Source organism: Artibeus jamaicensis, unplaced genomic scaffold (assembly GCF_021234435.1).
Source record: "Artibeus jamaicensis isolate MK-2021 breed Jamaican fruit bat unplaced genomic scaffold, CSHL_Jam_final contig_233, whole genome shotgun sequence".
NCBI lineage: Eukaryota > Metazoa > Chordata > Mammalia > Chiroptera > Phyllostomidae > Artibeus > Artibeus jamaicensis.
Genome location: NW_026521486.1, coordinates 4,360,017 through 4,376,235, shown reverse-complemented (window position 1 = coordinate 4,376,235; position 16,219 = coordinate 4,360,017). Strand labels below are relative to the sequence as shown.

The 16,219-nt window shown below is 50.9% G+C and overlaps 3 protein-coding genes across 8 annotated transcripts; 2 read left to right on the top strand and 1 right to left on the bottom strand.

The window, feature by feature from the left end:
* The first annotated feature begins 2,439 nt into the window (after positions 1 to 2,439).
* On the top strand, positions 2,440 to 6,950 carry PHETA2 (PH domain containing endocytic trafficking adaptor 2). 6 transcript variants are annotated; one of them, XM_037160103.2, is made up of 3 exons: positions 2,440 to 2,590; positions 4,532 to 4,926; positions 6,239 to 6,950. In XM_037160103.2, exons 2-3 carry the CDS (start codon positions 4,537 to 4,539, stop codon positions 6,584 to 6,586), a joined length of 738 nt encoding a protein of 245 aa, XP_037015998.2. In that variant the 5' UTR covers positions 2,440 to 2,590; positions 4,532 to 4,536; the 3' UTR covers positions 6,587 to 6,950. The 6 variants fall into 6 exon arrangements, with proteins under 6 accessions (XP_037015998.2, XP_037015997.2, XP_037016000.2 ...); XM_037160102.2 differs by having other exon boundaries at positions 6,236 to 6,950; XM_037160105.2 differs by having other exon boundaries at positions 4,532 to 5,143.
* A 212-nt stretch (positions 6,951 to 7,162) lies between these two features.
* On the top strand, positions 7,163 to 10,604 carry SMDT1 (single-pass membrane protein with aspartate rich tail 1). The gene is made up of 3 exons (XM_037160107.2): positions 7,163 to 7,491; positions 8,969 to 9,109; positions 10,397 to 10,604. Exons 1-2 carry the CDS (start codon positions 7,306 to 7,308, stop codon positions 9,104 to 9,106), a joined length of 324 nt encoding a protein of 107 aa, XP_037016002.2. The 5' UTR covers positions 7,163 to 7,305; the 3' UTR covers positions 9,107 to 9,109; positions 10,397 to 10,604.
* Positions 10,605 to 11,682: 1,078 nt separating this feature from the next.
* On the bottom strand, positions 11,683 to 16,095 carry NDUFA6 (NADH:ubiquinone oxidoreductase subunit A6). The gene is made up of 3 exons (XM_037160106.2): positions 15,918 to 16,095; positions 12,572 to 12,687; positions 11,683 to 11,877 (listed from the first exon to the last, which is right to left on the bottom strand). Exons 1-3 carry the CDS (start codon positions 16,054 to 16,056, stop codon positions 11,746 to 11,748), a joined length of 387 nt encoding a protein of 128 aa, XP_037016001.2. The 5' UTR covers positions 16,057 to 16,095; the 3' UTR covers positions 11,683 to 11,745.
* Between the last annotated feature and the right edge of the window lie 124 nt (positions 16,096 to 16,219).

Sequence of the window (16,219 nt, the reverse complement as noted above, 5' to 3'; positions counted from 1 at the left end):
GACACCTCACTGCTTTCCCGACCCCATCACATTTAGCTTAGATAGTGCGGCAGCTTACATTTCACCCACATTTATTCTCTCCTGGACTGGTCCTTTAAAACACAGCTCACTCAAGACCCACCCACAAGTTCTGTCCTCACCTCCTACTGCTCCCCCACCCTGCCCCACCCTAGCCCACACTCGCCTCCTTGCAGTTCCTCAAATACAACAGGCCTCAAAAACACTGCATTAGCTGCTCCCCCTGCCTGGAATGCTCTTCCTTCAAGTATTTATCAGATGTCACCTTCTCAGTGAAGCCTACCCTGATGATTCTATTTAAAATTTATCCTCCTCACTCCCACAATTCCCAATCTCCTGCACCCTGTTCTGTATTTTCCACGCCACGTATTGCCTTCTTCTAACACAATTATTGTGGCTTATATTATTAATTGAATAAAATTTAGTGAGGAAGACAGATAATGCACAGGAAATAAACACATGAGCAGAGGCAAGTTTTCTATAGTGGCTAGTGCTATAATGAAATACATTCCGGGGAAGGGATAGACTTGAGGGTGGGTGAAGGGGTTTAGAACAGGCCTCCCTAAGATGTGCTCACGGCATGTCGATTATTTTGAGCCGAAGGCGATGGGGACCCTGTGGGCTCAGAAGAAACTTCTGTGTCCTCTAAAACTACCTTGCCCTTAATAAGAGTTATTACCAGAGATGCTTTATGGCCTCTTTCTATGGCAGGATATACATCAAATTACCAGACATCTGCTCTTCCTATCGATTTGCAGATTCTTACTGATCTCCTCCCCTTTGACATTCGTTAGCTCAGGGTGTCATACATTCTTTATTTTTACCTATGTACGTGGGCTCTCAGACTCTCTATGTGGGGTCCTGTACCTATGAATACAATTAAATTTGGTTGTTTTCTCTTGATCTTTCTCATGTTGATTTAATTATTTGAACAGCAGAAAGAAGCTAGAATGGTAGAGGAACCTTTCTCCTTCCCCCACATAGGCTTCTTTACGTGTATGGTCAGGGAGGGGATATTTGAGCTGAGACCTAATTGGTGTGAAGGAGCCCTGACGAGTTAGAGCCGAGAGGGAGGGGTGAGAAGGAAGAGCATCTGGGGCTGCAGGAACTGCAAGGGGAAAGGCTCTGAGGTGGGAGCCAACAAGTTCCTGGACAGAGGGTTTGAGCACACCGGCCTCCAGCGCTGTGGGGAAACCTTCTGCCTCCTGCATTTGAGGGGCAGGGGAAGGGGCGGGGGAGGTAGCAAACACTGTACTTGGAGACTGATTCTGTTTTTTCCAACAATTTATTTAGAACTGGGGGGACAGATCTGTGGCCTCCCGACCCCCTCTCTGCCCCCAGGTGCTGGGCCCAGGACCAAGGTGAGGCTACTCCTCTAGCAAACTTCTGTGATCAATTTATTCAGGTTCATTGTGTGAATTATAATTTCACAAATCAATATCATATCTCTTAATAAACCAAATAAAGGAATAACATAATCCAAATGACAGAGTAATCACGCTGGGAAAGTGAAGGAATAATGTCCAAATTTGATATGAGGTGTGCCTCTTTATATGAGGACACACTCTGAAGAGTCAGCTGTGACCAATCAAAAAGCTGATGTCCAACTGCCGGTACAAAAGTAAAAGTCCCCTTGTGCCACAGCACTGTTGCTAGGGAACCAAGAGGCCAGTATTAGTGCAGAGGGTTGAGCTGCTCTGAGAATTATCACTTCTGAGACCGCTGGGAAGTTTAACACCACAACCCACCGAAGAGTCGCCCGGGCCACTTGGAGGAGCAAACGTCTCAAGGGTCTTGGGAGAGTTCTTAAGTTATGGAAGAGTCACCTTGCCCAAACTGAAACTCTCAAATATTCATCACACTCTCAGTATACACAGTAAATGCCCTTTTGTCCTAGTCAGCGGGGCTGCCAACCGCTTATGAATGACAACAGATTAGAATGATGACATCCCGGCACAACTGACTTCAAACTTCTATCGAAGCAACTTTTTTGTTGTTTGGTCATAAACAAGTGGATTAGACCAACTTCACTTAAATCATAAGCAAGTGTATTTGAAATATATTAACACCCAACTCAGGTCTGTCTCCCCGTTGGACCGGCCCCAGGCAGAGCCTGGGGGGTGGCGGGTCGGGAATGGCAGGCCAGCGGGGGACCCAAGCGGAAATGGATAACCCCAGAAGCAGAGACCTGGCGACTCCAGGGGCCCAGATGAGAGAGAGGCCTGGAAGCTCCGCCGGGCCTTGCAGGCTGAGTAGGAGCCGGCCCAGAGGAGGCGCCGGGGCGAGGCCTCGCAGGCTCCGGGCTGCGGTGAAGTGGGCGGGGCAGGGAGAGCGGGACTGGAGTAAGAAGAGAAGGACTCCGAGCCCCCGCGGGGGAGGGGGAGGGGGGAGGGCGGGGGAGACTGGGGGTGGAAGTTGGGGGATAGATTACTCTGAGGACGGCGGACGGTGGGGCCCTGCGTTTGAGGTCTCGCGCCACGGACCTGCTCTGTGGCTCAGGCGGGTCCTGGCCTCTCAAACCTCAGTTTCCTTCCCGCGAAGATCGAGGGGCATCTTCGGGAATCCAGGCCTGGTGAGTCCTGGACGGGGCGGGTGGAGGCTGCAACTCGAGCTGCCTAGGAGGGGTCTCCTGGACCCCGCAGCCAAGTTCGCTGCCCCGTAGAAACGCAGGGTCCGGAGACAGGGTCACCCTGGGGAGCTGCCGCAGCCAAGTTCTGCGGGACACCCTGCTGGGCCAGACGGGGCTCCGGGAGGAGGTGGCCCCCGGGAAGGCGTGGCCCGCGGGGACGTGGCGGGACAGATCTTTTCGCGGACCGGGGAACCGAGAGAGCAGCGGCGCTCTGGCTCTAAGGCGTGAGCCGGGGAGGTCCCAGAACAGTGATCCCTGTTTCAGTGCCCACCGCGGGGGCCACCGACGGGTCCGTCCCACGCCCCAGCCTACTTCTCTAACAAAAGAATCCGGAAAAACGCGGTGCACCGGCCTCCCACCCAGAGTGCGGTCCTGGCCGCGCAACCCTGGGAGGATTTTAGGGGGGAAACACACATCCCCAGGCACGCGGCAGAGGAGGAGGGACAGATCTGTGCCCTCCCGACCCCCTCTGCACCCGGGTGCTGGGCCCAGGACCGAAGTGAGGTCACTCCTCCAGCGAACTTCTGTGATCAGCTCCACGAACGCCCTTTCTAGACCGGCTCTTCCCCCACCCCAGGGCTCTGCTAACTTCTCTCCTAGCCCCTGTCTTGGCCGGTCCTTACTTTATTTAGTATTCAATTAATTTATAATTCACTCGTCATGATTTATTTCTGTCCGTTTGTTTACAGCGTGTCTCCCCGTTGAAAAGCAGGCTTCAGGAGGGACAGCCTTTGTTCTGTCCTCTGTTGTACTCCCAGTTACTTCCACAAACACTTCCTCAGGGCCTCCCCAGCCCCGCAGGGGTTGGATATTGGGACTACAGCGGGAACCAAGCCAAAGCCCTGTCCAGACCTTCTGGGAAGGTCTTCGTGGAATGAAGGAAGTCAGAACGAGGGTGTTGTGACTGGGTGGTCTTGGGTCAGACCAAGCAGTTTAGATAATGTGATCAGGGCTGGCCTCTCAGATTAGGGGATTTGAATTAAAGCCCACAAATAAACTGTGTGACAAGTGTGAGAAGACAAACACAGGAAGTTATAAAGGCACTTAACTCTGACCTAGCCTCAGAGGGCAAGGAGCTGAGGTCTGAATAGTGAGTCAAGAAAACAGGACCCAGCCCGTTAAATTGCTCCTAGGAGCCTGGCCTGGGTAGGTGGTTTGGTGTGGGATTATTAGAGGCCTGGGAAGGCTTCCTGGAGGTTAAGAGTTTTTGTCTTTTAGGCTAGCTTGACTGGGAGTGAGAATTGTTTTGCAGGCTCACTGGAAATCACGTGGTCAAGTGGTTGAGCCTTGTGGCCAGATAAGAGAGGCCCCAGCCTCGCCCAGCAAACTCTGCTGGTAAGTGGGCCATTTCCAAAAGTTGCCTCCCAGAAGGTGTGAGGGAATCGAACCGAGAGACCAGGCTCTGCTTCTACTGACCATATGACTTCGTACAGTTCACTCGGACTGCTCTGGGCCTCAGTTTTCCATGAGTCAGGAGGGCCAAGCCCTGGACGTTCGACCTCAGCGTTGGCACAAAGGGGCCCCCGGATTAGGGGATGGTTTAAGTACAGTGGTTTTTATGGGCTTGGGTCCATTTTCTCTCAGCTGGGCCTGTTTCTTTGAATTTTAAAAAGCTTTGTCAAAACCCTGCCATAACTCCTGGTCTGATGCAATCACATTCGCCTTTTTTCTGAGTCCTCTGATGTCTGGTGTTTCTCATGGCTTTCACAGCAGCCCCCTGAAGCAAAGGCAGGGTTGACCAGCTCATTTCACACGTGAAGCCACTGAGAGCCTCAAGGCCACAGAGCTGGGGCCCAAGTCTCCTCTGGAGCCAGCACTCTTTTCCCCATAGGACACAGGGGCTGCTTCCCTTTCTGATCTGTGGCGACCTCTCTTGCCTCGCAGTTCTTATGGGAGCCATGAAGCTGAACAAGAAAAGTGTGGCCCACTACGCACTAAACAACTCTCCAGCAGACCACATGGGCTTCCTGCGCACTTGGGGGGGCCCAGGGACCCCGTCCACCACCAGCGGCACTGGCAGAAGGTGCTGGTTTGTCCTCAAGGGCAATCTGCTGTTCTCGTTCGAGAGCCCAGAGGGCCGGGCCCCTCTGGGACTGGTGGTGCTGGAGGGCTGCACCGTGGAACTGGCGGAGGCTCCCGTGCCCGAGGAGTTTGCCTTCACCATCCGCTTCGATGCCCCTGGTGTGCGTCCACACTTACTTGCAGCTGATGGACCCGCAGCCCAGGAAGCCTGGGTGAAGGCGCTGTCCCGTGCAAGCTTTGGCTACATGCGCCTTGTGGTACGTGAGCTGGAGAACCAGTTGCGTGATGCCCGCCAGAGCCTGGCCTTGCATCGCCACTCATCCTGGAAGGCCATTACCGGCCACTGTAAGCCCCAGGCTGTTGCCCACTTGTCTCGGGGTCTGGAGAAAGGCCACTCCCTCTCCAGGGATTGCAGCCCCATGGGCTTGTCAGAAGTGGCAGGCAGCGCGACAGCAGAGCGGGGCGTGGCTGAATGTGAGTTCCAGGGCTCTACCAGCCTCCTTCTAAGCAGGGGCCAGAGTCCTGTATCCCCTGAGACCTCTTGCTTCTCCACCCTGCACAACTGGTATGGCCAGGAGATCCTGGAGCTGAGGCGGGGGTGGCTGCAGAGGACCCGGGAGAGGCAGCCAAAGTGTGAGCAACAGGATAGGCCCTGAACCTGGACCCTTTGGATTTTGCTCTTGTCCTGCTGGTCAGGACATGAGGGCCAGTTCTTTTTCAGGAGTCTGATGTTTACTCATTTCCAAAGTTGATTTTTAAAAATCTGTTTTATTTTTATTTTAGAGAGAGAGAAAGGAAGGGGGAAGAGAAAGCGAGAAAGAAACATCGATTTGTTGTTCCATTTACTTATGCATTCCTTGCTTGATTCTTGCATGTGTCCTGACCAGGGATCCAACCCGCAACCGTGGCATATCGGGATGATGCTCTAACCAACTGTCCGGGGCCAAGTTTCTTTTTTTGAGGAGGGTTCCCTAGGTTCCAGATCCACCCTTGTGCCCGGAGTGGACTGAGGAATCATTGCTTGTAAACTCTATTTCCTGAGGCCCAGAGAGCAAAGGTGGCTTGCTCGGCAGCCACGGAGTGAGGGCCAAGTCTCCTGGCACTGGGCTGGACTGCGCCCCTCTTCGGCAATATTAGTGAAATGAAGAAGGTAGGGAATATTATGTGCCTACGGACCACCTGGCCTTTCATCCACATGCCAAACTCAGCCACAGTTTCCAACACGGGGAGACTCGTGTACATTTAAAAACCAGAAATTAGCTACAGGATTGGTTTCAGACTGATAGTATCAGAGAAAGTGGATTTATTATATCGTGGGGGTCTCTGGGGTTCAGCTCTTCCTGAGTGGTGGGAAGATTGGACATGTGACTCCCCCCACTCTACAGTCTGGAGCGGCCCTTTGGTGGGAGAGGGCCATCGGCCAATATAGAGGGATTCATGCTGCTCAGAAAGTGTTAGGGGGCCCATCCTCTCTCCCCCTCTCTGACTGTCCTGTCAGCAGATGGTGCTAGACCTTGACTGGTAGCTTTTATGTCAGCAGAAACCTTTACTGTGTTCTGTCTGCAGCAGCCAGCTCCTGAAGCTAAGTGGGAAGCTGAAGAAGAGATGGGCAGGCAGTGTGGTTCTCCCAGGGAGTCCGTTTTGTGTTGGTTCTCAGTCCTGGACACTCTAGGAGCTTTGGCACAGGATTCCTGGTACCCTGTGATAAATTCTTCTCCCCTGCCCGGCTCCCAGAGAGGTCTTCCTGCTTCTGGAACCACCTGGGAACTTGTTTACAATCCTGCTTGTCATCCAGTGTTGCCCCGCCAGCACCCTCTCATTGCTACTCGCACCAGCAGGCCAGGTGTTTTCTTTTTCAATTATTCTGGAAGGCAAAGTGGCTGGCTCCATAGAGCCAGAGAGACCAGACTAGCCTGATGCCCAATGGACATGGTGACAATAGCTGGATAGAAGATGCAAAGCCTGGGCAGAGGATGCCCTCACCCCCAGTACACACAGTCTGTTCCTCTCTCCCTTACTGCGGCCTCGGGCAGCCTGACCAGGGCCCAACTAGGGCTAGAGACTGAGGCTCGGAGCCTCTTAAGGCCAGGAGGCTGAAATGCGGGGCCAGCAGCCAGGACCGGTTCTCGGCGTGTTTCCAAGGAAGAGGGTCCGCTTTCCCAGCCCTGTACTGGAGAACCTCCCAGCCCACTGCCCCTTGTTTTATACAGATACTCCAGGATTTTATCTTTCTTATTGTGACAGTATTTTTTGTACGATTAAAACACTAAGCTTTTTATTACTCATTTCCATTACTCGAGTTTATTTCAACAATCACAGGAGGGCTGCTCGGTCAAGGTCTGGCTCTCCTGGGTGGGGAACAACGAAATCTAAAACCCTCCTAAAGTAGATACTAGTTCACGGTCCCGCCTACTAGGCTTGGAATGAAGGGGGATTGGGCTTCCCCGTCGTCCTTGTGACGTCACGACGTCGAGCGGATGGCGACAACCGCCTCCCTCCCACCCCAACAGAAACTTGGCGCGCGGCACCGAATGTGAGGTGGGCCTCTCGTCTGCTCCGGAAAGCATCGCGAGGCTTGAGGCAGCGTTCTTTCCGAGGGTGGTGCCAGGGCTAGGCGCAGGGCCTGGGGGCCAGGGATGGCGTCCCGAGCGGTTCGTTGGCTGGTATTCGCACCCGTCCGACCCGTGGCTCTTCGGAGCGGACCGACCTTGAAGAAAGATGGCGGCATCTCCGCCGAACTGGGCGGCTCAGGTCGGAGCCTGGTACCGTCGAGGTCAGTCATCGTTACTCGCAGCGGCGCCATTTTGCCCAAGCCCGTGAAAGTGAGTGTCTGCCTGGAGGCGGGGCAAAGGTGCCGAGGCCAATCGCGGTGGGGAGTACGTTCGGGTCGACTTTGATTTGATAGGAACAAAGGCCAATCAAACGACGGCCTTAGACCGGAAGACAGATCTAGGGTAAAATTTTGCTCTAATGCGCTAATTTTGACAGGTGGGAAGCAAAGGGTGTAGGTCCAGGTGTTGAACTGAGTGTTGGGAGTCCGATCCTAGAAGATGGGCGACAAGAACTGAGAAAGATGGCATTTTGCATTATCTTATCGTGAAAGTCCATCTCCGGAGCCAGAAGTCTGGGCTTTAGGCGTCCAATATAGACAAGACGTGTGTCCTCTCTGCTCTGTCTACCTCAGAGTTGATGGAAACAAATAACGAATTATAAAAGGGCTTTGTAAATGAAGTGTAGCTGAGATGGGTCTTATATTTTTTTGAGTTTTGACCTAGTACTTAAATCGTGATTTGCAGTCCTGTGAGGTGTGCACAGGATGATTACAATCACTGTTTTTACGAATGGAGAAGAGCGTGTTTGTTGGGGGGGGGGGGGGGGGGGGGGGCGGTGGTGGTGGTCAGAATGGTGAAACCAGTGTCCCAAGCTAGCAGCTGAGTTTGGTCCAAGGATCCAAGTTTCTTGCTATTACAGCCCCAACCAGGTCCTGTGTTTTCCACCACTAATGCTTTTACTTGCCTTCAGTACCCTGGGGCTTTCTAAGTAAAATGTAACAGTCCCGTTTGCTTTTTTGACCCCAGGACTGTGTGGGAGTTAGAAAACAAAGGCGTTAGATGCCTGGCCTCTGCTAGTTTGCACAAACGAGTAAATTCAGGGCTGTTTCATAGCAAGAAGCAGGAAGGTGTTTGGGAAGAGATGCTTTACGAAAAGGCATGGCTGAAAAAGAAGTTTTGGGGACTCTATAGGAAAATACCAAAGGAAATGTTGAGATTTTATGCAACACCCGAGACCACTTATAAAGTTAATTTTTCAGTGTAAAGACATGCTCACCTTTCAAAACACACCTGTTTCTAAAATTTAATTTGGTGAAATCAGATTTCTCGGTCACCAGGAAACCTGTTACTTCCAGAACTCTGTAGAATATCCCTTCACTGTACATCTTTTTGTAATCTTTTTTCATGTCTTTAGTGTTTTCAAGTAGAGCAGAACCTTATTTCTATAGTCCATCCCTCAGTACTTTTTCACCCATTCGTTTATAGGTATCTGCAAGTAATTAGCAGGTTGTGCCCCAATTTTTAGATGTTTAGAGCGCCTTTATCTTTTCCTTCCAGCATCTACTTCAGTGCCATAAAATCACTTTATCTCTTCTATTTTTTTGCTCTGAATTTCCCAGGGGCTTTAAAATCAAGTTGCTTCTGGTGGGTCGGGTCCTTAGGGGGAATGACCTTGAGAGGGCCAGGCCTTCTGCCATCTTGCTATAGTGGGCCCTGAGGCTCACAGCCGCCGCTCTGACCTCTGCAGATGTCCTTCGGCCTTCTCCGTGTGTTCTCCATTGTGATCCCCTTTCTCTACGTTGGGACGCTCATTAGCAAGAACTTTGCTGCTCTACTCGAGGAGCATGACATTTTTGTCCCAGAGGACGATGATGACGACGACTAACAGGTAAGACCTGCTGTTCCCCTACATGAACCAGGAGCGGGAAGGGGTTGGAGAGGCTGAACTGATGCAGTGTGGCCTGGTAGCAAGCAGCATCTGGATGCTCAGAACAAAGTTCAGAGCTTGAATGAATTGACTCACTTGGTAGCTAATTTTGCCTTTTCTCTATGTTGGATGAGGGAACCTATTTGGAAGGACCACCGCCTAGATTCCCTGGGGTCCTTCCAACTAGGTTGGATTCCAGCCAGCCTTTTCATTTGCCCTTTAGGTACCCTTATTCTGTCCACTCCCAAATTTTCTCGACAATTAAAAAATTTGTTTTTCAATCCTCACCTGATGTTTACTGATTTTAAAGAGAGAGAGAAACATCGATCTATTGCCTCTCATATGTGCCCCAGTCAGGGATGGAACTTGTAACCACTTGGTGTACGGGATGACACTCCAAATCCACAGAGCCACCCAGCCAGGGCTTTTTTTTTTGGCAATTTAATACGCTTTAAACACCCACCACAAACAGCTTCATTGCATACTGAAATTTAGAAACTGCACATTCTCACCATGGACAGCCATGGTTACCAAGCTCTGCACCAGCTCGGCCTGGACACGGGCACTACAGCCTGGTCACCACTGCCCACAAACCCTCCCCCACAGTGCCAGTCCCGTTCAGTTTCTTGTGTTGACTCCAGTGCTCTGATATGTGCTGTGTGGTGGCATTACCATCATAGATGAGGACACTCCCGATTCTTTAGCCTGGCATTCAAGGCTTGGCATGTTGTGGTCATACCTGTTGTTCTAGCCTCATCTCCCATATTCCTCCACACGCCTACCCTAGTATTCACCATTTCTTGAATTCCCATGCTCTTACCCACTCCCAAGCATCGGCTCATTGTTCCTCCCACTCGGAGGGCTGTATCCCACTGCTGTTTCCACCAGTTCTTCGTTGTCTTTGAGAGTCTTCCCACACACCTCTGCTGGAAAAGACTGCTCCTTCCTCTGACCGACCATTACCTCTCTGGTGACACTCAGCATTATGTGTCTATACACATACACCACCCCTCTCCCCCAAACTCTACTAGACTAGGAGCTTCTTGCTGGCAGGGAATGTGATTTTTATACCTTTGGGCCCCCAGTCCCTGGTCCGTGGTGAATGCTTAGTAAATGTATGAATGAGCAGTCAAATTGATTCTGAACTGCCCCTCTCCTCTTTGGTGGAACCACTCTGTGGAAATCTCTTCCAGCCTGTGGATAAAGAACTCTGCTGCCCCAGTTCACTGCGGCTTTCCTTTCTTACAGGTCAGGAAGTACAGGAAAGAGCAAGCCCTAACTGAATTAAGAAATGGTGATGCTTATAGCTTCTCCTCCCTGCCTGTCAGCAGAAGGGCCCAGGGAAGTCTCCTGCATGGTCTGTGACCACAGCCCAGAGTCCCAGGCTCTGGGAGAGTCCCTGAGCTGTGCTGTCCACTGGGCGCAATCAAACAATGAATAAACATGATAAACATCAGCGGTGTGTAACTGAGTGATGGCCGGAGTCTTGGCGTGAGTAGGCTATAGCTGTTAGTTCCTGGTCTCTGCTGTGCTGTTCTCCAACAGGCCTTTGGTTTACAACCCACGATCTCCAGGCCCCTACAGGCTCACAATTATGGAGGCCTGGGGCCTATTTTCATTATTTACAAAACCCAACAAAAACTCTTTTCCCTCAGTGAGGCTGCACAGGTGAATTAAACCCTCAAGCCTTTGTGTTGAGTAACACTAGCTAATTGTCACATAGCAATCAATCGTAGAAGCTTTGGTTGTTAGTTTAAAACTACTTGAAAAATACTAAAGTGATTCTTTCAAAACTTGGGTCCTTAGTTGAAGGGATAATCAAAGGGTTGTTGGTGCTGAAAAATTTGGAAACCCTAAGGGTGACTGTAAATACTGAACCCCCTTTTCCAGGATTTAGACAGTCCAGGGGAGGAACAGAGGACTGTCATCCAAGTAAAGCAGAGATCAGTTCTTTAACCTGGGTCAGTATTCACCCTGTCCCTTGAAAGCCACACCACTGTGCAAAAACCAGTTGGAGTGTTTCTGTTTTCTGTGCGCTGAGCATCTGTGTCCCCAGCAGGGAGCCTAATTGAGTAGGAAATTAATTTCATCTTAAGGACCTGTCTGTGCTTATTGCAAATGGAGGGGCTAGGCCTCTGAGCAGCCATTTTCCTCAAAACCCAGGGAAAAATCGCCTGGCTCCTCTGCTCGACTTATGTCCCTCTCCAACAGCAAGAGCCGGCTAATTTTGGAGAATCTGTGCCAGACCACCAAACTATCCAATCCTGCAGGCTGCAGAAATACAGCTAAATAATGATGTCATCCAGCCTCATATCTAGTGTGACAATTTCTGAACAGATGGCCTCATCTTTCCTGTTTATAACATGCGAGGCTCTGAAAAAGAGAATCCAGTTTAATTTACAGGAAACCCCACACTTCAGGAAAAGGGAACAAACAGGTGGTGTGTGTACTCTGAACCCACTTGTTCAGGCAAAAAGTGAGACCAGAAACGGAGCTTCCCATTGGTTCACCAGTGGAATGCTACCATGAAGGGATCATCATATACTGAGTTTATTCATACTCTGATGTATTTAAATATTAACATGCACTGAATAACTTCATGGGTCATGGCCAACGTAGAACTTGGACAGGAAATCCTTTGGCCTTGGCGCTTCTGTCTCATGGAAGAATCGCATGATGTGTGTCCGCTGCTTCCACACTTGAATCGTTTCCTCCAGTTCCATCTTTCCCTGCATGAGCGAGGGGAGAGGTCTTTAGTCAAAGTGGTCCAGTGAAGGAATACAACACCGAAGGCCAGGCTTCTGTTTTCTGCTTGGCACTGACAGGAGTGACGTGGGCGAGTAATGAACTCGGTCTAGACCAGTTTCTGCATCTGGAAAATGAGGTGTTGGACTAAATGATCTTTGGGGCCTTTCAGATACTCCAACTGCGGCTAACTGGTCTAAGAGGAGAGACTTCTAGGTCAGTAGGCTCCTGCTCCATGATGCCTAACCTGACTGGCTTAACTCGTATTTCTGCTTACCATGCTAAAGCTCCTTCCCACTGATGCTTGTGTGAGCGGGGAGAGACAGAATCTGGCCAGGATTTGACCCTTTACATGGGACTCAGCCAGCCAGCCTGTTTCTTCCAGCTGTAAGCTGACAACCAGGTGGAGCCATAACTTCTAAGGAGGAGGTTAAGAAGAATTCCAACTTTCATCCCTATACCTTATTTTTTAGTTATAAAATGCAAGCTCCAATGGATTTTCCCTTGAACAATCTTATAATCTATTTAACCAGATGATAATCTCCAGGTTCCTTTGAAACACTAGGCAACAGTTGCCAACCCAGCAGTTGCTTTTTAATCTTGGAAACAAAATGTCCACCTGGGAAGACTAGAAAGCTCTGGACAAGCCTTTGGAATCCTTCAGGGAAGGCCAGTTACCTTAATGACCAGAAGATCCACCACTCTGGGGTCTGTGACGTGGGCATTCTTCATAAACATTTCTCGGACTTTCTCCCGCCCCTGTTTCACAGAGATGTCTAGCTGGAATAAGTTCACTAGAGAGAAAACATGATTCAGGGTAGAAGTCTTATGGTTATGACATGTTTTTGTTTTTTAATTGAGTCAATGGACAGTCATTAAACACAGACAGGTTGCCCATCCACCACATTCACCGAATGTTAGCCTGGCTCTAAGCTCGGTGCTTGAGGACGGGAAGAAACATGAGATGTGGTGGTGGCCCTCAAGGAGCGTATGTTTTGTTTGGGGAGACGACCAGTATAGCATAGTTCAAGTGTATGAACAACCTGGGCTCAAATTCCAAGTCTGTCCCTTCCCAGCTATGTGAGCCCGTGTGCATTCGCTTCCCGGTGTCTGAGTACATTTACGAGTGAGATGAGGACAGTAAAACACAGGTAACTCCAGAGCGGTTGTGAGGATCTGAGACAATGCAAGATGCTTAGAACAGTGCCTGGCAGAGTGTTAGTGTTATTATGTAGAACATTGGCAAAGGATAAGGGGCTGAAATCGGGAAGAGGATGTGGTGTGGGCCTGCGCACCACACAAACGTAGCGGTGAGGGAGACGGCTGAGGGTTTGTGCAGAGACGGAGGCTTCAGTCCAGCCAGCAACTACTGTGATAGGTTCCTGGGGGAGGGGGAGAGAAGTCTATCATGTGGGCCCTGTTCTCTCAGTTTTAAATTCTAATTGGAGGGGCTGCTATCCATGAATGCAAACATGAATCACAATATTCAGCAACCCCTGATTAAATAAATGCCTAAAACAGTGGCACGAACTCCATGACCTGCGACTTGAGGTGAAGCACATGGATGTCCTTTGAAAATTATGTTTTAGCCCTGGATGTTGTGACTCTGGACAGAGCACCAACCTGCATAACAAAAGGTTGCTGGTTCATTTCCCAGTCAAGGCACGTGCCTGGGTTGTGGGCCAGGTCCCCAGGTGGGGGTGCGCAGGAGGCAATTGATCAGTGTTTCACATATTGATGTTTCCTTCCCTCCCTCCCTCCCCCTCTCTAAGAACAAATAAAATCTTTGAAGAATTTACAGTTGGGGCTCTTTTAAGGAAGGATATGTGGAATCTTCCCCTACTATCAGTACAACCCTCCCCTGAATTTTTATACTAGATTCCTGTCCACCCTGGGAGAACAAACCAAGGTACCCCTAGGTGTACCCACGGAGCTGGCCCCACCGCTCCCATGTCTCAGCCTCCGAGCCACACAGTGGGGTGCTGGGTGTGTGACTCTTCTCAGGGAAATGTCACATGCACAAATGCAAAGTTTTGCTTACAGTGTGAGCTCACAGACCCCCGAATGCCTATCCTCCCAGCTTAGCAACACTTGTCTCAAGAAAGATTGCACAGCTTTGTCCTCGGCTTGCTCCTCTCGTCCTGACCCCTGAACACAACCCTCCACTAGTGAGAAAGGCCTTCTGAATGGTTCTTTGGTCTAAATCAGTGGCTCTCAAACCAATAGTGACTTCGCCATCCACGCCCTCCACCACCCACCGCCAATGTTCCAATATTTGGCAGTGTCTGGGGGCATTTTGGTTCGTCTCGGGGAGAATGCAATTGGCACCTAGAGGGTAGAGCCAGGGAGGCCGCCAACATCCTACAACGCCCAGGACAGCACCAGAAAACAAAGAATTATCCAGCACAAGTGTCACTACTGAGAAACCCCAGTGCAAATCAATTCCAAGTGTTCCCTACCTCTTGCTCCTCCCCATAACTAGAAAGGATTCTGGGCACTCATAGAAGTATTGTTTCTGCTAGAGAAACATTATGTTCTGAAACCTCTGGATCTAAATACACACCCCGAACAGTGACTTGCTACAGTCACTGCCCACACCACAGCCAATGAAGGCACTTGCATTTGCAGTTCATGAACTAGTAGTTCACTCACGTTCCTCCCTCCCTAGCGTCCTGTGTAAGTTGTGGTCATCAACAATATCTCAAAAAGTCGGCTTGCAGTCAGGGACCCTGCGGAGCAGGCACAGCTCCTACCCATCAAAGAACTCCTGCAAGGAGTCTCCTGCTGGGGTGATATCAAATATCAGTGGTGATAACAATAATACAAGCAACGGTAGCAGCCAACATTTAATGCTCACCTAAGTGCCAGGCCCTATCCTAAGCCGTCTAGATATTAACCTGTTTTACACGGTGACTCTGAAGAGGGTACTATTATTTCCTCTATTACAGATGAGGAAACTGAGGCACAGTGAGATAAAATAACTTGTCCAAAGTCACACAGCTACTAAGGGGCAAGGCCCGGAGGCATGTCCAGTCACCACATTCTACTCTTTAAACACAGGCAGGGACGCGGCGCTCTGCGGGGTGCCGTGGTGGGCCAGCTAGCCTAAAAACACCTTCCCTCTCAGACAGCATGATGGTCTGCACGGAAACACGCTAAATCGACAACATAAAATATCCGGTCCCTGGCATGCGCACTGACTGCCCTTGACAGTTTAGATGGGATTTCTCCCAACCTTCCTTTCATCGGGTACACTGGGTGGGAAGCACTGAAGGCGATAAGAAAACCAAGTCTGTGCACCCCGCAGCTTATATTTTAATGCATCAGGTGAACAGATTGGTTTTCTGACATCTAAGTGATTGCAGGGGTTCTGAAGTAGAGGGCAGGAGAGCAGGGGGTGGAGAGGAGCGCCTAAGGATTACTAGGAGTAGGTAGAAAGAACAGACGGAGCAAGACTTGAGAGACTGAAGGAGGGAGGGGAAAATATCTCATTGAAGGGACTGGAAAAGGCATCACTGACTTATGGATGACCTTGGGACAGTCACCTCCCTTCTCTGGTTCAGTGTCTTTTTTGTGAGATGTGGGTACCAGATGATCGCCCAAGCCCGGCAGCCACTTTGGTTATACAGGTAATAGGCTCGAGTGGACTTTGGGTTCCAGATCCACCACGGGCTAGCTTTGGCCCTTGGGCATGTCACGTTGCCTCTCCGTGCTTCAGTTCCCTCCCCTATAAAATTAGTATGTCACTGATAGTCCCTGCTCTCTCTCCAAGGGTTTCGTTAAGAATCACAGCGGAACATGGGAGCCGAAGCGCCGAACGGATGCCGGACATGGCTGGTATGAGCTCAGCGCCGCTGCCAGGTCGGGTCCACCAAGAATCAGGTGACCCTCCTCCCCTGAAACGTGCGGGGTAGCCTCAGCCCAAGTTGGTGACCTCGGCTCGGCCCGAAAGAAAGCGGAGGCCAGGGCCGCTGCGACCTTGAGCGGCTGCCGCCGGAGTCCCGCGTACGTCGATGCCTCTCACCAGTGGTTGGCACCTCCCGATACCAGGCGCGGTACAGCTCGCGTACCCTCCGCTTGGCCTCGTTCATGTCTCGACTGAAAATGGGCTTCACCGAGGTGCTGGCCGCACCGGCGGCCCGCCGGAGGCCGCTCGCCGCCATCTTGCTACGGAAACCACTTCCCAGCCCACCCCCTTACAACCCCGCTAGTGAGGCCAGAGGTCGAAAGTCTCTTCTCATTGGCTAAACCCGAAAGCCACGCCCCCAAAACGCCGTAGGGTGGACGGGAGGACGGCTCCGGGGCTCTCTGATTGGCCCGGAGGCC